Source organism: Sparus aurata, chromosome 20 (genome assembly GCF_900880675.1).
Source record: "Sparus aurata chromosome 20, fSpaAur1.1, whole genome shotgun sequence".
Lineage (NCBI taxonomy): Eukaryota > Metazoa > Chordata > Actinopteri > Spariformes > Sparidae > Sparus > Sparus aurata.
The window spans coordinates 3,515,656-3,540,067 of record NC_044206.1 but is presented as its reverse complement, the minus strand read 5'-3'; the positions used below and the strand labels follow the sequence as shown (position 1 = coordinate 3,540,067).

Below are 24,412 nucleotides of genomic sequence, written 5' to 3'. Positions count from 1 at the left end.
TGGTGGAATGCAACTTAACATACTTACTCGTGTGCTATTTCTTGTTACTTAACAAATGAATATTTTAAATATCTGATCAGTTTATAAAATGGGATTAATAGTCAGAGATTGAGCTCCGGAACAGGATATAAAGTTGGCAAAATGAGCTTCATTGAGACTAACTACAACAATATCTGAACATTAATAATAACAATGAACTATAACACAATATATAATTGTAAAACTCTCACTCACAAGAGCACTTTTACTTTTATAAGAGAATTTTTACATCATGGTTAAAGTAAATCATGTAAATATTTCCTCCTCTGCTTCTCTGCTAGGAATAACTAACATAATTAAATCACCCACAGTGCATCATTTTGCTCCATTAATCTTGAGCCAGAGCAGCGTTCTGCACTGCTAATAAAATGCATTGCTGGTTTGCCAACATGGCCGCGTCTTTCCAAGTTGTGTCATGTTCTGCGATATCTGCAACCTCTATCTGTGTCTCGGTGTCAGGAAGTGTGTCTGACATGGCATGTAGCCCGGGGCCATTCACAGCAACAGCACCTACAGTACACTCACTGATGTGGTGAAAGTCAATCAGCAGCTACACGGCACCCAAAGCTTCACAAACATGACAAAACCAGAAACTAAAGTGCAGCATTAACACACATGGGCCGGAAATGACCTTCAAGCTGTACCATCATTGTTTTGTTAATTGTGCAAAGAGAGTTCATTTAAATGTCCCAAAAGGGGGGTCAGACCTAATACAAAAAAGACATGTTCCACTTGTGTACCGTACTTGAACAGTAGTTTTAAAAGTTAAGCATCAGCAGAGACACCGAAAAAAGACATAAAAACTCACATGCCAGCGTAGAACATCTGCAGAGAGAAGAGCCATGGTGAGGCAGCAGCAGCCCAACTGACTGACTGACTGACTGACTGTCCCCTACACACACATACACACACACACACACACACGCACACACACACACACACACACAGCTTCACTGTTGATCCCCTCCGGCATTTGACTGTCCACACCCCCTTGCTTGCACTGCCTTTTTCTGTCTCTTTCAGAGTTCCCCACTCACATGTCTGTTTCTTGTTAGATTCCTACTTTCCACAGCCTCAAAATAAATATTGTGGCTCTAATACAATTGTTGAAAACATAGTGTACTAACAGTGTTAAGATGTCTGAGCCAGACTGCAAGGATAAATACAATTTTGGCTACTTGTGCATGTCAGAGAGAGTTTATACACTGATTTTGTGCACTCCTTTAACGTTTATTCTGTTCTAAATGATCCCACACAAGCTTCTCTAGTTCGGAGCCCTCTTGGAGTTTGTGGGCAAATAACAAAATTAGCCCATCATTGCTGAGAATGGTCGCAGGGTTTGATCTCCATAATTGTATGTTCTTAAAGTGTTGGCTCTCTGTTTTCCTGCTGCACTCTGAAACCATAATAATTGTCCATAAATTACAATCAGATGTGGCCTCAGGGCTCCCTGCTTGTGTCTGAGGGGATACTCAGTAACGTGGGCAGTTATATCCTGTGAGATCCTCCCATGTCAGTCGGAGGGGGGGGGGAAACGAATCCAAACAATTGAAAGTTGTGCCTCTGCTGCAGACACAGAACATGTCAGACCCCCAGCTGATCAGTCAGTCCACCATACTGTCCACACATGCTCACATAACTCATGACCCTGCGACTGGCCTGGAATCTGCTTTGTTCTCTTAAATGCCTTCAGATGGCAGTGTGCAGCCTCCAACAGTCAAAGTGCTGGGTGTTTGATTGGTCGGGTGATGACAGGTGCTGTTGAACTGGTCAAAGCCTTTCACTGCAGGTGATGACGCAAGTCAAATCAGTGGAATTAGAGATAGCGTGACGCCTGCTCAGCACAGGTGCACGTCGTACAAGAGAGATTAAGATGTTTGAATGAGACACACATGATCTCACAGCGCGATCTGGGTCCTTTTGAAGGAGACTGTTTCACGTTTCTCTCGGTACAAGTGTATAATTTAATGTAAACAGAGTTATAGTGATATATGATTGTGTTTGAGTTACAAATTGAGTTTCCAAAAACAGATCAAGACCAACTGTTAGGAAATACATCATTACCATACACTCCCTGATTTGTTACAGTTCCCATAACTGTCCCTGAATCCCCACACTTTGATCCCAGCTCACCAGAGTACATTAGACACAGTTGTCCTGAGAGGAAATTTGTCCATTTAGGAACAGAACTCAATGCCAGAAATGAAACAAGGAGTGTACCTTTACATGTTTTTTTGTTGAGACTGACACTGAAGAACAACTCCAGCTCCAGACCCACTCACCAGAATTCTGCAAAACCACAGATAAGTCCAGACTGAACGTTTCTTTTTATTTCGGTTGAATTTTCACAACACTGCGATTGTGCTCTGGTTAGGTTAAGGCACAAAAAACACTGGGTTAGGGCAAGGAAAACATTACGGGTTGACTTAAATGACCTGTTATGTTTGCCACCAAATCAACTGAAAATATCTGCAGGTGTCCTTAAAAAAATCCAGTGGTATGACTCAGACTGTGTTTGGCAGTTTGGCAGCCTTGTTGGCTGTAAAGACACCACCGCCTTCTCCTCCACTTCCTGATATAAAATGCACCCTATAAGCATATAATATGACCATGACATGCCCCATTTGGTACAAATGTCAACCTTGGATATATCTGTGGATTGCAGAAATGTTAACAGCTAGCATTATACCCTGAAGACTGGACTGATGTATTTGCCCTAAAAGCTTCCCCTTTCCTGGTTAACAAACACGGGAGCTGCTGACAGTCATGGTCCAGCACTGGGTTGATACATTCAAATTGAATTAAGTCAGAGAGAGTTTATAGTTTTTGGAAATGTACTTATTTGACAGGAGCAGTATCATGAGCAGTCAGTGGAGCAGCAGCAGCTTCAGTCCTCTGTGTTTACACAAATACTGAGTGTAGGTCAGCGCTCAGAGCTTAACACAGTCACTGTGGTTATGCATGTAAATCTGAAGAAGCCAGTATGTTACCTGTGTAGACATCTGGCTAAATAATACAGGAACACATCTGTTCCATCTAACACATTTGAAAGGGCTGACTCCAGACTTTTTGTGTGTTGAAATGTTATTAGTGAGCTTACAGGAGCTGCGACTTGTGTTCTTGACTTCGGGACAGGCATGCAGGGTTCCTCTGCTTTCGGTCTTCAGGCTAAGCTAGGCTAAGCTAAACTTAGCCTGTCCCTACTAACAGACCTGTGATAAATATCAATCTTCTCATCTCATGCTTGAAACCTCCTCCCACTCCCTTGTAAACAAGTGAGCACACAGAAACTGCCCTGTAGTTAAAGCTGGCCCGGTGGGAGATGTTTTAGCGGCTACTTTTTTATACGTTCAACAATGTATGATTTAAAGTGAAACTCTCGCCAAAAAGCAACCAAGGCTTAATTTGTAATTGGATATGAGTCAAACCTTCATGTAAAAGCATAATTACGACGAAAGAGGCACTTTTAAGTTTTACCGTAGTTTCGTTCGGGCAAGCTAATTTTCAATGGAGTGCATGGGGCACTGGTACACTAGCATCAAAATCGCCATTTTCAAAACACTAAGAAGGTTCGACACAACATGAAACTTTGCTCGTAGTATCACCAGGGTCTCTACACATGAACACGAGCGTTGTGAACATTGTTTGTGTACGCAGAGTTTACTAAAAAGAAGGTTTTGGGACAACTCACGTTAGCAGTAGCATCTCCGGCACGCCACCGTCATGGCAGACAAAAAGTGTCGATCTACGAGTGCGACCTAACAGGCAGGAGAGTAATGGAGGACCGCTTCACAAGCCTTCCTGTTAGATCGCACTAATAATAGCGATTTTGATGCTAGCATAAAAGTGCCCCCGCACTCCATTGAAAATTAGCTTGCCCGAAAACGAAACTACGGTAAATCTAAAAAGTGCCTCTTTCGTCGTAATTATGCTTTTGCACGAAGGTTTGACTCATAATCAATCACAAATAAAGCTTTGGTTGCTTTTTGGCGAGAGTTTCACTTTAATGTCCCTCAGTCTGAAAAGACTACATACTGGTCAATGTTTAATGAGTGCACAGGCACTGCCGGTGCCACTCCATGCTGGCAGGCAGGTATGAAGACAGCCAGCCAGGAAAAGTGATCAATCATTCCACGGGGGCTGAATAAAATAATTGGAAGGGCTTATTTGAGTCCTGCAACAGCCACCGATACTGGCATTTTTTTTAATGTTTTGATTGCTGCCAGGATGTTAATACAATTTTCTACAAATATAACAGAAATGCCACTAAAACATATAAGCTTTAAGAACAGGATAAACTGTTTACGGAATAGCATTTAATACATGAATACTACAAACTAGGAAAGTCAAAGTAAACACAATAATAATGCATTAACGGAAAAATCAGAAATCGATGCAGCAGTAACGCTGTGGATGGTGAGTACAAACAAACCTCCTAGAGCAGAAATGGATAAAGAAAACAGTCTTTTGAATGGCAAGTTCAGCTTCCCAGCCCTGACAGATGGTTCTCTTTGCATTTACCGTCAATGTGAACGAGTTACCACTGGAGTACATTCGCAATTAAATATTTGAATCGATGCACAGCCCTACTGCAAACAGAACCTCGATGTGTTTGAGGTGAAAGCAGGAGTCTGACTGAGAGATAGCTCAATACCAAAACTATCTGCATTGCTGGATATCAATGATGATACTTGTGAAAATGTGGAAAGCATCAGCTAAATGTTAACCATGGTCACCATTCGGGCCATATCTGATGTGAAACCTCCTGTGAAACATCTGGTACAAACAGGCTATAGGGCATGAGTAAGCTTCAGCCCCTCAAATTGTGATGACCCTCAGTATAACTGCTTTATGACCATGTAATAAAACCACTAACAGCATGGGGCAAGAAATCAGCCTGTGACCCCCATTACACCCCCTCAAGCCGACAGCTTTAAAGCACAGAACACTAGAGAGGGAGGATGGCTTCATCAGTAAGGATGGACAAAGCTGTTTCTTTGATTCCAAGTTTGTGGATATATTCAAGTGACCTTTACATCAAACCCAGACGTGAGTGGGCGACAGAAGAGCTGGGCCATGTAGTCAACCGGGCTGTTGTCCACCTGCACGTTTATCAGTAGGAGGAGCAGAAGAGTGCACACACATGCAGGCACACAGAGACTCACATATAATGGCCTCATTGTGAGATAGGGAGAATGCCAAAGCTACAGTAAATGTGAAAACATGCCCACCCTCAAAGACACACGGATCGCCTTTCACTCGTCCAATCAGAGACAAAGGCACTCTTTATTTTTCCTCTTACAAACCTCTGGATGAAACATCAGGCTCCCAGAGGCATCGAAGAGTGGAGGAGAACTGCCCGAGCTTTGAAACCACTGTCTCATAATGTCTCTGTCTCTCTCTCTCTCTCTCTCTCTCTATCAGTCTCTCTCTTTCTCCTCACATCCCCTTTGCTCATTGAAGGGACAGACACAGACAAAACACATTATCTGCAACATGCACCAGTGACACAGATAAAAGCTCTCAGACTTGCTTGATTCTCTCTGGATGACAAAGTGAGATTCACAGGAAGAGCCTCAGTATAAACCTCACTGTCCTTGCTGGGCTCAAGACTAAACACTGGAGTAAATAGTGCACTAAAACCAATTTAATCCAAGCAAATATTGCCATCCACTTTTAATTACACAATGGTCATGTGCTACAAAACGTGTAATCCTGAAGATGGTGTTTTAAATGAGACCGTCTTTGGTGGTCATTTTCCACTGAACACACCAAAAATGACTTGTTTATTATCTGTGTGGTTACTAATGCAATGACTTTTCCCTCAGTTCTGTTGGTGCTTGAGGTTCACTTAGGTGCCACTCTTCTGTTCCACTATGAGGCCACAGTGGTTTCAGTCAATAAACCAGTCACAGTCACTGATGTCTCTGTCAAGCGTTGGGTTCCTCCATGCTGAGGCATTTGTGATTGGGGCTCAAGTGAGAGTATTTCTCAGTATACCCATTATAAGAGCTTTGAGAGTCTTGTTTTAGCCCGCCTGGCAAACTAGCTTACCACCTCCAGTAACTTAGAGTAACCTGCATTACTTTGTGAGGTGAAAGAAAATATGTTCAGAGCTGGCACATCCACTGCAAACAAATGTAGCTCTAGTCCCATGCTCCTATCTCAGAATTGAAGGTAAGGTTAATAACTCTGTCCTGCTCTGCACTGCATATATTGAAGTTGCCTATGATAATTGTACATACGTATGTATGACACATATTAGTACATTCTAATAGCCTTCACTCCGGGAAACGTGAAACATATTGTTACAATACACTCAGCGTTCATATCAAACAGCAGTGATGGTGCTGCTCGCTGCTCACTCTTCTATTAAATTTGTTGCAACTTCACACTCAACACTGCACGTCCTTGGGTCCTCTGCAATACATCTGCCTTCAATGCGTCTTTCTCTGCCATAAGCAGCAGATGATCTGAGGGAGGATGCATCCCTCCTCCATATCTTGTGAGTAGCAGAGAGTGCAGGGACAAAGGGTTGTTTAGTTGAACATGTGAGTCAAGTCTGCCTTACTCATTGGGTCTCTTCTAAATTCAGTTAATCCATACTCTCCAACTCACTCTTATGTTATGGGGGTGCCCCATTTGGTTGACCCCTCAGTGAAATTAACAAATCACCAGCTGGCCATAACAAGCTTTACTACATTTGACCAGTAGGGGGAGAAGCTGGGCTTATTGTATTGCACGAGTGTGTAACAGTAATAATATTTAAAAGGGGGAAACTCTCTGTTCTGTGTCTCAGGAGGAGCTTCTAGAGTTAGAAAAACACCTGATGATATGCACAAGGGTTTATTAAGGACACTCACAATCCCCAGCTTTATGGAAGTGCAATATTAAATTGCTGTAATGTCCCATTATCAGCTGCGCTCTAAATCATTTTTCTCAAATTAATGCTGAAACACAGTAATAATGCCATGTTTTAGACATCAACACTGACACTTCCTTTGAGGTAGAAACTTCCATGTTGGCAAAATGCAACAGCTAATGACATATCTGAAGAAGACGTTGAGTTTTAAACAGAGTAAAAGTAAAGAGATAAAGCTGCTGACTGCAGCTTCCCTTGACTGCTCGAATCACACCATCAGAGGGAAGGAGCAGATGGTTATCGGTTTGGATGTAGGCGGTGTGTTTTAACCATCTCCTGACAGGCATGGAGCTGTGAGGTGACTGCTCCAATCACAGAGCGGAGCCCAGCAACTCTGTTGAAAGGCAGGAATGTATCACAACAGTGTTCTATAAGCTACAGCTGAGCTGCCTGCATGTCTTCTCTGGAAGTCTTCCACAGAGTTGTGGTGTCCAATATCCTCAAAACAGACCTCTAAGTGCTCCTGATGGTTTGCATAGACTCATCGTGAAAGCCAGCTGCAGGTTAATCAAGATTTCATCAAGGTACCTTTACTGGATGTGACGTGTGTAATTGCACAACTCTTTGAAAAAGTTCACCACATCTCTTAAATTAAAGGCTGCAGATGGAAGGCACATACCAGTACTGATGCCTGGGAGATGATTATCAACCTGAAGGGAAGAACTACAAACAGCTTCAACTCACAATAGGCCCTACTAACAAAAACTATGTGTTGATGTGCCATAGAACTCCAAATCCAGAGCTCAGTAGAGCACCAAATGTGATTGCTGAAAAAAGTCCCCGACTACTGCCCAATTTCCCCCTTTGAGTAATAATAGTTAAAAACTTTATAGTGCCCAGCTGTTTGAGGGGGTTACAGACCCTTTATGAAAACTGAACCTGATCTTTGAAAAATGCCCCTACTAGCTTCTTGTTCCACACACAAGGGGAAGTTAAGGGAAACATTTATGAACGGACATTCTTAAGTTTGGTGTCTGAGGAATGGGTGAGTGCAGGCATGGACTGGCCATCTGGCATACCGGGCAATGCCCGGTGGGCCGACGCACATTTATGGGCCGGGCTTTCATAATTTAATCCAAAAGTTTTATTATAAATCATTTTTATCGACTGCGATGGCCCATTGGTTGATTTTCTTGAAGGACATTGGGCTAATCCAATCTCTCTCAGCCCTCCTTTTTTTTTTCTAAGTGCACAATTAAGAGGAGGCGGCCAATTGGTCCGTCTTCAATATAGACAGTGAACTGAGCCAATCAGGATATAGTACGAAGGCGGCCCCACCCCTCCCTTCGCTGTCTCCTGTAACTTCTGCTAGTTTCAAAGTGTTGAGCGCGAGGACTAACAACATGGAGCAACCAAAGAGAGAGAAATTGGGTGCGGAGAAGTTGCGTGCTAAGAGAAGAATCTCACTGTAGATGCTGCAGAATGTACTAAAATCACAGACATGTTTGCTGGAGGGGCTGCTGTAGCCTCCACGTCCTCTGAGACAGCAATGATCCAATAACAGCAGGTTGAAGGTGAAGACAGCAGCAGCGGGCAGGAAAGAAGCAGCCAGAGATGATGCTGACTGACAGGGACAGTGTAGTACAGCCGGTAAGCAGGTAGTAACGTTAATACAGGGACTGTGAGGTGATGGAGGGAACGTTAGCTCTATTACATGAAGAGCTCTCAACGGGTCGGGCTGGCCCGACAAACCCGACCGGACCCGCGGGCTCTGGCCGAGTTAACGTGGGGGCGGCAAATTCATGCGGGTGTGTAGCGCTGTGTCGGGTTCGGACTGTAATTTTCAGGCCCGTTGAGAACTCTAATTACATGATAATGATGAGCAATGGCAATGATTAGCAATGATTAGTATCGATATTAATTGGTGTTTTATACTTCTCAAAATCTGGCAGCCATGGCACCTTATTCTGATAAAACAGCAAACGGTCAATGCTGAGAAGTGTCGGATGAGCATTAAGTGTCTATTTTAGGCTCCATCATAGTATTTTAGATATTTAGGTTAAAGGTGTGTTGAAAGGCTGCATAGTTTGAATGTGTAACAACCCTCTATGCTGTGGTTAAACATGTTTTAAAAAACAGATTTTAAAACTGCTAAATGATTAGTAAAAGCTTTGCAATTTAAGAAATACTAAAGTAAGTGTAAAAAAAGTATACAAGTATTATTAGCAAAAGGTTTGCCCACTTGAACAAGAGTAGATCTGTCAAATGCTTTTAAAACAAGCTGCTTTGCATGAGTTCATAAAGCAGCCCTGTTTTTAGCCTGATATAACAATTTTATGGCTTTTTAATGGGAGCACCTTTTAACCCGAAGCATTAGAATTCAGCTGCTATATCAGGGAAATTCAGAAAATACATATTAGAGATGATTTCAATAAAAAGGATGAAATAGTCAATTGAACTACACAGAGCAGACAAAAGTGGTAGAGTTAACAATAGATGCTAAACTTCTGAGATCTAGGATGCCGATGATACATATGCTTGAAATAGAATTTACCTTTACTCAACTATGTGTTGAGTAAATTTACTTATTTGCTTTCCACAATGGTTATTTGATAGACTTCTAAAGTAATAATAACCTGTAGATTTCTAATAAGCCTAAAGGCAAAAAGTTATGGGTTTTTTTCCGGTTGTGCTCCAAAAATGCCGGGGCCGATTTTTTGTCCTAGTCCAGCCCTGGGTGAGTGTGAACACATTTTTGTCTCTGTAGTGTGAGTTATATACTAACATGATGCACACCATGTTAGCAGTGCTGTATCTACTGTACACTAACCTGCATCTCATTGTTCTTCCTCTGCAGTCCAATGTTAAGGGCCTCCTCTGCTTCTAGCTTGGAGCTGGTGCTGCTGATCTCCAGGTCCTTCCTTCACAGAGAAACAGTCAGTTTAAAACTGGAATGTTATCAGTCATTTTAACATGGTTTCAAATAGCCCAACTTTTCATCTAAATTAAAGACCAACTTATTTAACATTGGTTCAAATGAGACTGTATAGAGTCTGATGATTGATTTATACTTGACAACAGAAAGTCGGATGGTAGATACCTTTATTGTTTGATTCATAGTTCAGTGCCAAATTTATGTACCATACATAATCAGGACATACTGTTCTCCACTTATATTCCCACAGTACCTTTATATCTACTGTGTGATACAGAGCCATGTTGGGCTATGACGTACTCACAATGAATTCCAGGTCATTTACATTTTACCATGTCTGATTACTAAGTAGAAGACTTTCAGCTTCACTCTCAACAGTCTCAATTGACAGTTGCACTGTAACACCTTAATTCAGCCAACTTCGGTGATTGGCTACTGAAGTGGTGTTGAATGCCTAATGCCCAATTGAAATGATTTTGGAAAAACTTTGGAAAATGTCCCCAAATATATGTAAATATATGTCCAATAAAGGGACAGTTCACCCCAAAATCAAAAATACATTTTTCTTCTTACCTGCAGTGCTTCACACATTGTTTGTTTGGGTGTGAGTTGCTGAGTTGTGAGTTGGAGATATCAGCAGTAGAGATGTCTGCCCTCTTTCCAACATGATGGAAATAGATGGCAACCATTCAAAGAAATACATTTGAAAAACTAAACAGCAATGAGAGTTTTTCAAATCATGACCTGATTAGTCAAGATAATCCACTGACCTTGTGAACAGTTTCATGTAGGAACAATTTTTTCACCCACCATCTGTAATTGTACAGAAGGAAGTGTGTTGGGTGGAATCTCAATGACTTTGCACTGTTTAGGGGCACCACCTCCGAAGAGGAAACATTTTATTGAATCAATAATTTCTCACGTTATCAGTCAAAATCAAGAAGTGTGACTTGCTGCACACTTTATGTGTGACACACACCAACACATTCCTCGCTTTCTACTGACTGGGAAGGCAGGCAAGACTCCAGCTCCAAGTGATCTGGAATGTATAAACAAAAAAAGGGCCCAGACAAGGCAAGCAACGTAAAACTCAGTAATCCCCTATGACCACAAGAACAGAGGAGGGAACAGCTGATGAAGCCAGGTTCAGGCAATAACACCTGGTGAAAGAAGATGAGGATGCCCAATGCCCTGAAAAAGCACCTACGACTCAGCTATTCCCTTAGTAGAATGTGCCACAATCCTAAAAAATGGGGGTCCACTCCTGCATATACATAAGCCAGAGCGATTAGATCCACTAACCAATAGGCCAGATGCTGCCTTGAAATAGGTCTGCCCAATGTGGATCCTCCATGTTACACAAAAAGCTTATGTAGTGTGGAAGGACTTTGTGCAGACAATTTAGAGCATGAGGGCCCTCCCAGGCCACAAGACTTGAAGTCTCTCAGCCTCTGCAGAAAGGTGTGGTGGAGGATAGAAGGTCTCTAGGACCACAGGCCTTGAGACGTGATTCCTGGCCAAGACCTTAAGTTGAAAAGCAGGGTTTGGTAGAAGGCAGACCCTTCTGTCTCCTTCCACAAACCTGAGACAAGGTTACAACTGAGAGTTGATTCTTCGCAGCAAAGAAAGTGCTTAGGGAAGGAGAGAATTACCAAAATGTGGCAAGTTGAGGGATCATCCCCCTTAACATGGGACCAGTTGCTAAACACTCCACTTTACACTGTACTGTAGCTGAGTGGAAAGGGCCCATGAGGCCTGCAAGGTGTCCACCATCTCCCTGTCTAGGCCATGTGAGTGCAAACGCTGCCATTCAAGGGCCATACATAAAGCCTCAGAGTCTGGTGCTCCAGATGACAAATCCTGCCCTGCACCTCGGACAGCATATCCCATTTACCTGGAAGCTGCCACAAGTGGCTCTCCAGCATCTTGTTGACCTCTGCAATCCAAGGTCTCTGTGGCCAGTTCGGTGCCACCAAGAGGAGACCAGTAGAAGAGGAAGGGAAGGGAATGTATGCTGTCTCACATGAGGCCATGAAAGGCTCAGGGCGTCTGAGGGACCATGCATAGATGCCCACAAAGGACAGTAAGGGTTCTCTGCTCTTGTAAAAAGGTCTACTTCCACCAGTCCAAAGCAAAGCCATATCTGGCCCACTATGTGTGGGTGCAGGCACCACTTGCCAGGATGGCGACCTCCTTGTGACAGTAGATCTGCTGCTGCATTTGTGTGCCCCGGAAGATAGAATGCCCTCAGGACAACACCATTGGACTGAGCCTAGAAGAGCATGAGGAGTTGAGGTGGACAATGGGAAAAGCTGGTGCCAGGGGTTGAGCACTGTGAGGGACTTGAGAGCAAGGGTGGAAAACAAATTGCTTGTATATACACCAATAAAGATTCTAGTAACTAATACTGAAGGAAGTTGTGGAATTTGGAGGTTGTATTACTGTCAATAACATTATTATTACATTATTTTCACATCATCCCAGTCATGAGTAGTTTGAGAAAAATGGTTTGTGTCTTCTTTGAGCTGCGAAGGCTGGGCAGGAATTGACCTTAGTTGGAACCCACAGCATTGAATGCGATGGACGGAAATCTCTTGATGGCAGACTCTGGGTGGTGTCCCTGAGGTGACATGTGATTATCAGCCATTTGTCCTTTTGGTCCTGGTTATCTCACCAGGCCTCTCTTGTAAAACTTATCTTTCCTTGGGAGTAGTCATACTCTCCAGTTTGGATGGCATCAATAATGATAGTATTGTGGTTGTTAAATGGGGAGGAATCAGTTTGTATGAAAACCTCAGATCTCCTTGTTGTGAAATATAATTTTGCTGAGCTGTGTCCGCTACATGTTATCTACACATGGACAGAAGGATAGTTGACTAAGCTAACTAAGCTAGCTAAAGCTGCAGATCAGATTAGGAAGGAGCCATTTATGTCTACATCCTGCACCCACGTCACAAGCACGAGTCTCTCGTCCTTGAATAGATGTGGACTCCTTGAGGTGATACAGCTGGTGGATGTAGTTTGGTGGGAAGAAAATGGTTCCTTCATGAAACTGCTCACAACAAGGTCTGTGGATTATCTTGAGTAACAGGGTCATAATTTGTGGAAAAAGACATTGCTGTTGAGTTTTTCAAATATTTCTTTGAGGGGCACTTTGAATGGCATTTAATTCCCTTATATTAGATTAAAGGCCAACATCGCTGTAGCTGATACCTCTAAAACTGTGCAACTCACACAGAACAAACTAGATTGATGCATATCACTACAGGCTAGAGGAAAAATATGTATTTTTGATTTTCGATTAACTTTAGCTTTAATAGGACACAAACTGCCCTGATGGATACAAAATATATTCAAAAAATAGCAATCATGTTTTTGTGACAAAGCAAGACATGTAAAATGATTTCATCAGTTCTTTTTTTCTATTTTAATTCTATATACTGTAATACACAGAATGTTGCAGTTCTTTCACTGATTCTGATTTTGTTCCATGTACCGAGTATCCAAAATATTTATGTATTGGTTGTATGCATTATTCCTTCAGTGTACAGGTTTATGCTTTTGCAACATGTTATTTAATCAAAACCTCCTGCCAATGAAGGTTCATTGCGTTTACAGCTGAGTGACAGATTTGATATTTTCTCTGTTTGGACAACACAACACCTTAGCAACTAGGTGAGTCACTCACTTTATTAATGTTCACAGTGAAAGAGGATCACGCAACAGAACAAGTTTGACTTCATAAATCAGATGTTATTGCTCAGTGACCGGTGTGTGTTAAGTGTGTGTATGTTTTCTTTGACAGTTGGTTCCTGTCTTCAGTTAGTTGTTGCTGCGAGGTAGAGTACAGTGAATGATTTCATTTGTTCTCATATTACTGAGGGCAGATAGCTACATGTTGGGATGATAGTGAATCCCTGGAGGGTGTAGATTTAAAGCGGCGATGACTGGACTGTTGAGCAGGTATGCAACACATCAGAGCCTCCTAGTCCAAGCTTTTCTGCTCCGGGACAGGAGCTTCATATCAGATATGATCACAGCAGCTCTCATTTCAACAGAACATCAAGACCTGTTGTCTCACGCACGAGTTGTATTTTTGAGTTCAATTTTTTTGTAGGCTGATAAAAATGTTTATGGTGGAATGTTAGACTAACATAGCTGGCATTAACCTATACTTTCCAGTGGTGGACAGTAACGGAGTAAATTTACTTGAGTACTGTACTTAAGTACATATCCAGAGGATTTGTACTTTACTTGAGTATTAGATTTCTTTGGTACTTATTACTCTTACTTGAATACATTTCCAAGACAAATATTTTTACTTTTACTCGAGTTAATGTCTACGAAGGCTGAAAAGTACTCGTTACTTTCAGGTCTGCTCTTTTTTTTTTTTTTTTTTTTTTCTAAAATACTGTTGGACACAAGCTAAGGAGGAAAGAAGGAAACCTATGTGCACACAGTGCACGCTCTCCACTGGGATCGACGTAAAAGCGGAAATACGTCATCCCTCCCCATAAGGATACCACCAAAGTAGCCACGCTCTCGACTGCGTTTGTCGACACAAAACCGCGACAATGGCTGCATCAGATGTAGTTTTTTGTAAAGCAGTGATTCTCAACCAGTGGTCTGGGGACAACATTGGTCTCTGAGGGGGTTCCAGTTCCCAACTTAGCTAAATGATAGAGAGTTAGTTGGACGGTGCAGGTTCATTTGGTTACAGTTTTAATGATTGTTAATAAACATCTGCATCTGCAACATCTGCTGCAGTGATGTTGCTAGGTACGCGTCCTGCGTCCCTGACACATTAAAATCTGAAAGGACGCACTAAACTCACTATCCATGCGTCCCGGGGACGCACCTCATTTTTCCCATGAAAAACGATTCATTGTGAACATTAAACAACTCGTGTTTAATCACAGTAACTGGCAAAAGAAACCTTGTTGTTAGCAGACCGGACAAGCGCTGTTTCAACCCTCTGTGCATCTACTCGGCGCAGACGTGGTCCCCTGTACAAAGTATCGCGACATGCTAATTTGGCCGCTACCAAAACAACAAGCCCGTCACCGCTGATTTCCTTTCAACAAGCATCCGTGGGGGATGTGTGTGTTAACACCCACACTTTTCCCGGTGAGAGGGTTCAACACCCACACTTTTTCTGCAGTCCGCTGTTTTGCTCAAACGCCTTACTGCTCTGTGTCTGCTCTCGCTGCAGCTGCCTCCTCTCCCCCTCCCTCTCCTGTTGCTGCTTCAAACATGACACCGGCTTTGGGACTGACTGGCTGATGATTGGCTGTTCTGCCTTAAGTCCCGCCTCTCTTGCTATGTTAGATTTATTGTTCAGCTCGTGCTGATGAGGCGGGATCTACCGTAAAATACCAAATAATATCCGGGCGTGTATTTGTTTCAACCACTTAACAGACCAGGCGTTTATTTGGGACAGGCGTTTAATTCCCTCCTCACAAAAATCCGGGCTGAAAATGTCACAAATTTCTCCAGCTTCTCTGTGAATTCTCTGGAAACGGAGAGCAACCAAAAACAATGTCTGTAACGTTCTCTGATCATTATAAACGTGGATTACTGCTGATACGTTCAGTATACAAGTCGACACCAAACCACATGATGTGTTTTATAATGTTTTTATGTGTTTACAGCTGCTAATGTATGTTACGCTGTTACTGTGATGACATATGACAGTTAAATATTTAATGTCTATAATAACCACATCCTGACATGTAACAGAGATTTTTGATAATCTAAGTACTAATAATAACAATCATGACAAAAAATTAACAAAGACTGCAGATCAAGATACGAAGCTGCAACTGGCAGTGAGCAGCTCTCTTTTCTGTTAGCAGTGAAGTGACATAGTCCATGACAGAACATTATAAAATATGATAATGTATAAAATAACATTTAATGGTAAAAAAGAAAAAGTACAGTTTCAGTAGGCTTCTATTATAAATACTATAATTAAACAAATCAAGACAGATGTCACATTTACATGTCAGGGTGTGGTTATTAAAGACACAGATGTAATATTTAAGTGTCATTTATCATCACCCCCCAACCCAAAATTGTTTTAAAAAAACACCACCACCACCACCACCACCACATCCATCCCCCGCACATTTGAAAAGCTTGCTACACCTCTGATTTCAACAATTAAAAATACAAACTTCATAGTAAATAAACCCACGTTTCTACTGCTCGATGCTGTGCTCATTTGTGTCGATTATATTTTAACGTTTAGGGGACGTGCTGTAATGAAATAAATAAAACATAATCCGATGGTGGTGATGAAAACTATATTGAAGGCCAGCCGACATTTTGTTACTGTCATATGTCATGCCACTGTGACAGTTGTTTTACAATAAACTTTTCAGATTTGGAATTTAATTTGTTTAATTTCAGATACATTTTGAACATACATGAATATATCCGTTTATTATAACCATATCATACCACCATCAAAGGAGTTTAACACTCAATAAAATTTAAGAAATAGAATAATATAAGAAAGAAATACATTTTCTTAACTGGGGAGTCGGGACCCATTGAATTTCCCAGGGACGCACTCAACTCACCACCTGTGTGTCCCGGGGACTCACTACATTGAAAACCTATCAACATCACTGTGCTGTCCTCCTGTGATCCCATTCATTTGATTTGTTTTTACAGGTGTTTCTGCAGGCTTTATATAACATTGTGGTTCTAAAAGCAAGCACATCAGTGCAGGTTGTTTCAAAGAGTTAATTCTCAGAAACAAGAGTTAAAAGGTCCTTAAATTCATTTAGAAAAAATTATAGTAATTCATTGATGTGAAAAATAAGAAATTTACTCTTACTCTTACTTTTACTTAAGTACCTTTAAAAGCAAGTACTTTTTTACTCTTACTCAAGCAACATGTCGACTGAGCTACTTTTACTTGTAACGGGGTAAATTTTGACCAGTAGTATTTGTACTCTTACTCAAGTACTGGGGTCGAGTACTCTGTCCATCTCTGATACTTTCTGAAAATGTTCCATGTTTATGTTGGTGTTTTTCCCTTCTGATCACTGACTTGAGGGTACAGTTTACCACTTCATGACTGATTACAAATTAAAGAGAATTACTCAGAATTATGATGACCTGAACTTTAAAAGAAGAAAGAAAAAATCCTGTAATGTGGCTCAGTAAAGTGTAAACAGCATGCTGATGTTTACAAAACCAGGCTGTTATCATTTACATATCCCTTGCAGACATGTTTTAAGATGTATATAAAACACTGCAGTTCGACTGATAATTTCTTTCTGATACGTTTTTTTTTGACACCGTCATTAAAACAATCCTGAATATATAATTGAGTTTTCCTTCTGGACACAAGATGTCTTTAACTTCACTCTTAAGTCCACTCACAGTGTAGGATGCTTTAAGTTTACATTACATTTGTGGATGCTAAATTGGACCAGGATTGGCTTCTAAACCATTTGTGATGTCCATGGCCCCGCCCCTTAAAATCACTATCTCAAAACTTTCAACCAAAGAAAAAACATTTTCTAACAGGAGGCTGGGTTTAATATAAAAGAATATCAAAGATATGTGGTTTAAAATAATGACACCATAGACGTTTAGGTGGGTTCCCTGTATGCATTTGTTTACTATGTTTTCTGTTTGTCACCAGGTATTAAATCTCCCGGGAGATGAAGGGTTGTGTTAAGGCACATTTTCATTTGCTAGTGCCATGGCATTCTCACACAGCCAGATTTATCTCCACAGCATTGTTCAGCAACGGAAAACAATTCTGATTGAACCAATTCTGATTTTGGTATAGGGGAAATAAACACTCTGGCTTGTTTTTATTTCTTTAAACCATCACAATCGCCTTGGACGGTGTAAAGCCCAGCATGCTGCTATGCTACCCCTGCAAAATAATGTTGGGGGATACTTAATGAAAATGGCTAAATCACCACCGCTTGTTTGTACCATTACCGACCAGGTTAGTGTTTGTGTAGCAATGTGCAGGCAGGTAGCTTGTTGGTTTTTGGTGTTGTTTACCATAGTACAGTTACCTTGCAAGGCAGATTGGTTAGTGATCATGTGTTCTTGCAAATCAATTTTTTCCAGGCCTCAAGCTATGGGCTTGTAGCTTAACACACAGTAGTTGTCCTGTGAGGAACTAGTGGCAGCTACATGGGTGTGGTTTAGGTGTGACAACCAGCAAGAGACTCTTTGTTTGAAAACAACAATGGTGTCTCCTCAAGAGGCTAGCATAGCTGGTAGACCATCTTCAGTATGAGTTTGATTTACCAGCAGGCTCTGCTGCTGGACACACTCTCCCCATGATCTGATGAAGTCAGCCCTTGAACAGTGTTGGGTTACCTTACTTTAAAATTAACTCATTACATTACAAGATTTCTGCCATTAAAAGTAAATTGTTACATTACTGCATTTGCCACGGAGAAAAGTAAGGTGTTAGAGTAATTTAGAGTTACCAAAAAAAGAAATTGTGGTTTGCCGCAATTGGGTTATATTGTCCAGACGGCATTTAGCCAACTGCACATGTACTTTTGGATGTATTGACTCTGCCGTCATTTTGTAGCCTGCTTTACGGCCCACAATCAGTAACTCTACAGCCTAATAATAGGAATGACAGACTCAGTATTACCACATCTACATCTTTACTCTGCTAGCAAACTGGGCAGAGGCTTTCTGGGGGTAAGGACAAAACTTCCAAGGCTAAAAAGCCTCTTAATGGGCGCAGTGGATGGCAGCAATCTTTTTCAGTAACAGATTACTTTTATGAAAAACTAACCCAATAACTAGAACTGCAGAACTAACAGGTCACGTTACTCGTCCCAAGAAAAAAGTAATCTGAGTACGCGAATGAATTACTTTGTAACCATTTACCCCCAACACTGCCCAGGATAGACAATGATAGAGAGATAGTGATAGTACCTCCCCTCAGCAATATCTTGTGGAGCCTTTCCAGATGTTTACGTGCAACAAAGCATCTGGCATGTCAGGTAAGTACTGATGGCTAGTTTGAGGAGTGATGCTGCCTGCAACATGCACGCAATGGCAGGCTTGTACCCAAAGTCTCAATCCGCTGGGTCAAACAAGTACCACAGTGAAATACTACAGTGTAAAAATACTCTGATATATGTAAAAGTCTTGCTTTATGGGAAACACATTACCAATCTGCAGCCAGCTAAAAATAGCTTTAACACAAGAATTTAATGTCAGCTTCAAGTGAATTTTTTGCTGTGTAGGCTGAAAACAGTTTTGCTAGATGTGATGCTCTATTTTGTTTTGCAAGCTTACAATAGCACTCGTCATGTACTGCATCTATGACATTAGTGTGTGTGTGTCTTTGACCTTTTGATGAGGTCTTCCAGTCCACTCCTGTTCTTCTCCATTTTTCCCAGGCTCTCCTGTGTAGATCTGCTGTCACCCTCCAGTTTCCTCCTGCTCTTCTCCAGCTCACCACACTGACGGTGCTCCTGCTCCAGTCGGTACTCCAACTGAACACAGACAACGTGAAAGGTAGGTCAAGATGTAAAATACAATGATCACAATATGATACAGCATTAAAAGGTAAAGTTAAAAGGAAGGGTTCATCTCTGATTTTGAAGGCTGTGACTGATTTCCAATTTCCAATGGCTAAGTATTTTGTGCCAGTAATCAATATCTTTTATATCCACCATTTATTACATTTGACATTTTTGAGACATAAAATTACATGTATTCAGTGTTTCAGCATATTTGCCAAGGCCTATTGGCTAACAGAGTTACAATTAAGTTAAATAACCATAAGTTTCCACTGCTCATATTACTGTGTCAGTCAGTTCATGACCTTAGTATTACTACTGCATTTAATGTGAGCAGCATGTGTGCTTCTGTTGGATGCAAAGCTTAGAGCAATATATTAGTCTCATCCTGAGCTTTAATTAAAATGTATATTTAATATATATATACATACAATACACAATACACAATAATCTGTTAAAGTATTTCATTTCAACTTCTGTTTACTTAGTTTTAGATCAGCTGTGTGGTTTTTAAAATGCTACAGTAAAAAGCAGATGGGCATTGTCAGCACAAAAAAAGAAAAAAAAAGACATCAGTTAAATCAACTGTTCCTGTTCCTGACCAGCACCAAATAGCAGACATGAAGTTAGCCAACAGCCAGTGAACATAGAGGACATTTAGAAATGTCCAGTGGAGGGCAAAACAAAGCTAAAAGAATCGTGTGAATATGAATTAAAATTTCTAGTACGGCTAGAATTGTAATTCCATCCGATTGCTAAGGCTATTCCATTTCTGCTGATTTTGTGAATAAGTTACTGTTTGCTAACACCTTAGCTTCATCATTCTAAGTGCTGTATCATAGCTCCATCAAATTAAAAGTTTTTTTTTTACAATTAACAACTACAAGTACAAGCACTGTTACACTAGGTCTTACCTTGTCAGAGACTGACACATTTTAGCGTCACTTCAGCTAGCTGAATACACAACAATCATTTGTAATCGTTTTTAGTATCACTAAATACAGTAAAGTTAACTAAATGTTTTCGATTTACATATCCAACAGACACATAGCAACATTAGCATTTATTTGGACCAAAACTAAGTTAAACTGAACTGGTTCTTTAAGTTCAACAGAGCAGCCTGCTATGGCTGCAAACAAGGCTGCTGAGAGCCATTTGACTGAACCAACACAGTACAGGTACAGACTGTAAAACCAAAACAATGAGCTAAAGCCACTAGAGCACACCATAAAGCTGAACTGCAGATTCTGTTGATAATTCTCCGTAGATGCGTCAATATATGACCCATGTCAGTTAATAGAGCCACTAGCTTTATGGCTCACTGAGCTAGCAAACGGTAAAGAGTATCCACAAGTTCTTCAGTGATGTCACTAGGAAGCTTAGTGGGGAAACGATTAGGGCGATAATTACTGGTGCTCTGCGGAACTAACTCTTAATTAAAAAGCATTGAAACAATGGTGGCACTTTCAAAGCTTTAGAAGTGTTAGCTAGGTGGGCTAGCTAAGCAACCATGATAATGTTAGCAGTATTTACTCCATAAAGTAGCTAATCTACATTTTCACGAATGAATGATCCATCCTAACAATCAATCTAAAATGGGCATCTTGGTACCATGCAAGACAGCTGTTTCGGTTCAGTGACAGGATGCATCTTAAGTCTAGCCCATAATCTTGCAAGGCATCATGGGGGCTAGGAATAAGGTGGACTGTGAGCAGCAGTACTCTGGTTCTGCTGCAGTAATTTGTTTTGGGTGACCTTCGTCCAGCGGCCAATTCTGACATATTGCACCTTTCCTATGTGGCATATGGAAGAATTAATATAAAATTTTACCATAGTACAGTTAAAAATGTAGAGATATCAAATATCACCCTGACAAAACAGACCGAGACACTACATTTCAGTTAAAAATAGAAAAAGACATATTGTATAGTATGAGGAAAACTAAAGAATATGAACTTACATCTTCAGCTTGCAACTGTAACTTGGTTTTCTCTTTGGTCAGCAGGTTCACCTTCTCCTCTTCACACTGCAGGTCCTCAATGGCCTGCTGTTGGGGGGAAAAACAAGATTTCTCCGCCTGGGCTGCACATGTGTCCCTCAATCACACATCCTCCATAGCACTGCCTCATATCCATCTGTCTGCCACATTGGCCGTGGAAAGGCGGGGGTTGTTTGGTTGCAAAGTAAATGTCAGAAGTCATCTCCAGTTTGATCTGATGTATCAGAGACTTTCTCTCTGTTTAATCCATCCACTGGGAACAAAAGTGTTGGGACGTCAAACTCAGTGACTGCGCCTAAACTCACTGAAACAGCTCAATCAATTCATTTTGTGTTTTTTATGAGCTTCTGTTTGTATTTTAGGCTAAAATCCCTAATCTCGCAAACATTCAACAAATGCTACTGTTTGTCGAAGCATCTGGCAGAGGTTTGTGTGCAGGGCCTCTTATACTGTAGCTGCCATTCAATTTGACGAGGTTATAAAGGGTTAAAATTTCTATAGATCTCAAAACATCTGCTCTGCTTTTCAAAGTGGAGAGTGCTGTGCGATGGCGAGCACATTTATCACGAGTGCCACTTTTGGCAGGTCCTCAGGCCATATGGTTCTACTTTCCCAAACTTATACTTCATTCTCAGTCAAGCAGCAAGTGAGGTATCTCTATATACTCTGATAAATGGGACGAGGCTATTGATTACACTAATAAACAATCACAAATACACTGTAACAGCATGACATGCTGTCTAAGTATTGGTGTAGTTTACACTGAGCATGACTTAAATCTGAATTATAGCTGACTTTGTGGTATACATTACAGCAGTACATTATGTATACAGTACAGTAGATAGATGGTAGTAGTAGTAGATGGAAAAAAAAGGAAAAAAGGAAAAAAACAAACTCAAGGTCTACTTGGCTGTTTCCAGAACTTTCAAGCACAACTTAACACAACAGAATAAATCTACAGTTTTTTAGAGGGGCCAGGCTTGAAAAGTGCCAAGGGCCCCTCCATTTACATTCCACTATTCTGACTTGTAAGGTTAGGAATCTAGCTTTAAGACAATCTTTTTTTTTCCTTCTGCTTAGTTGTTACAAAAATAAACTATGTAAACAAAAATGCAGGATAAAAAAAAAAAACAATGCACCTTTTAATCTTAGAAGTAGACTGTCGCTTTGATTCTCATAAATTCCCTCTGCTTAAACAGCTTGGGCTAAAACGTTCTAATGTAATATGAACATTTTATTCTTAGCAACAGACATAACTAATGAACAGCCAAATAAACTGACAAACAAAATTACCAAAGGGACAAAGGAATTTTTTTTTTTAATGGGCAATAAACAGAGTTATTCAAACCCCAGTTGAATGGGTCTGTTTTAAGGCCTACATGTGCAGGTAGTTGTTGCATTTGCTGTTTCACTACAGGCTGCATTAGACTGGCTGGGCGTGGACTGGAACATGTCATCTCAAAGTTTTGGGAACTGTTTGGACGCACCTCACTATAACAAATCTCAATCTTCATGTCACATAATGTGCAAAAGTAGAAATTTGAATTAATGTTGAGTTGCTAACCACCGTAAAATATAAGGGGTTGTTTTTACAGGCTGACTGCAGGTTTTTTTTTTTTTCTATGTGTATTGCCTATACACATGTATGACCTGTAAACAATTTACTGTGTGAAATTGGCTAAGTAACCCTTTAAAAGCATCGCAGCAATTTGTCCTTCAAACCAGGATGACTGCACACTGTACAGTAATGTCCTACTCTGAACCTTAACATCACTCACCTGGCTGAGCTCCACCAGATGCTCCTTCTCCTTCTGCAGCCTCTGCACCACCTCGTCCTTCTGAAAAAGCTGCTCTGACAGCTTCCTTACCTGACTGTCTGATGACTAGGAAGAGACAGACAAAAGATAATCGGCTTTAAAATCTATATTTTCTGTGTCTTCATATTATATTAGAGAAAACATATTTTGAATCACCAATCCAACATCTAAAAAATGAATGCTAAGTGACATCTCTGAGCATCTGTCCTAATGTACCCCTGTTAAAACACTTCTTTCTATGGTTATTTATGTTTTCCTCTCAGGCAAACAGCCATGATGGCTTGTGATTACAGAAGTTTTAATCCGCAGACTCTGACTTTGCAGCCGCACCGTAAAACAATTATCTCCTTTCATGACAGAAACAGATGTCATTATTTTGCTTCTCTCTTATGGACATCAAAGCTTTATTTGTGTATGGAATTCTGTCTCCTATTGAAGACATGAGGACCTAATGAGACATGAGTTTAAAATCTGCTAAAGTGCTGGACTGTAAATGTGGACCAGCTGACTGAGGGAAAGATATGTGGTGGTGCCAGTTTCTATGCCTATTCTTCAAAAAGGGCAGCAAATATCTGTTTTACAATAAATTTCAGGGTGAACAGATGAGTGAACTCTGCTCCAAGCGTTAGTTGCTTTGGATCAAACGCAGTCAAAATCACTGTTGTGACAACATTCCACAAATATAAGACATGTTCATGTACATTTTTCAAAGCCCCATGTCAACTCTGCTATCAAACAGGTCTGGTCTTGTTGCACTGAGTATGACAGAGTCCTCTTGCAAATCTCTCCTACATGATCTCTTCCTCGAGGGAGACCTATTAGCCAAGAAAACATTCATAAACCTGAAGTATCAGGTCTTAACATTGTGGACCAGATCAGATTAATCTGTATACAATTGCAGAGGCTAAATCAAGACCACCCTGCACCACCGAAAACTCTGTCTCCATCCTCACATACAGTATTGTGAGTAGAGCACATTCTTGTGGCATTCCTTAACAAAGATAGCATCATAATCCTTTAATACACCTCAGTGAAACAGATAAAGGGCTTGATGAGGGGCTGTGATGGAGATGTCAGAGCAGCCTCTGCTTGTTAGTGTCTACAGCAGAGACAGCACAGAAAAACTGCTTCATCAGGCAGGAGGCAGGACATTTAATTGTCACCTGAACGTTATCACACAGGAGTTAGATAAATAATATGTGCTGATGTTTTCAAGTTTGCTGTAGAGTCCCA

The 24,412-nt window shown here is 41.0% G+C and overlaps 1 protein-coding gene across 3 annotated transcripts in view; it reads right to left on the bottom strand.

Moving 5' to 3' along the window:
• LOC115570869 (putative uncharacterized protein MYH16) overlaps positions 1–24,412 on the bottom strand; it is a 77,208-nt gene that overhangs the window by 15,059 nt on the left and 37,737 nt on the right. For all 3 annotated transcript variants that reach the window (XM_030399644.1, XM_030399643.1, XM_030399642.1), the window contains exons 3-6: positions 23,141–23,245; positions 21,324–21,410; positions 19,191–19,336; positions 9,732–9,822 (exon numbers count right to left, since the gene is read on the bottom strand). In XM_030399644.1, coding sequence (XP_030255504.1) covers positions 9,732–9,822; positions 19,191–19,336; positions 21,324–21,410; positions 23,141–23,245 — 429 coding nt within the window. The remainder of the gene's footprint in view (positions 1–9,731; positions 9,823–19,190; positions 19,337–21,323; positions 21,411–23,140; positions 23,246–24,412) is intronic.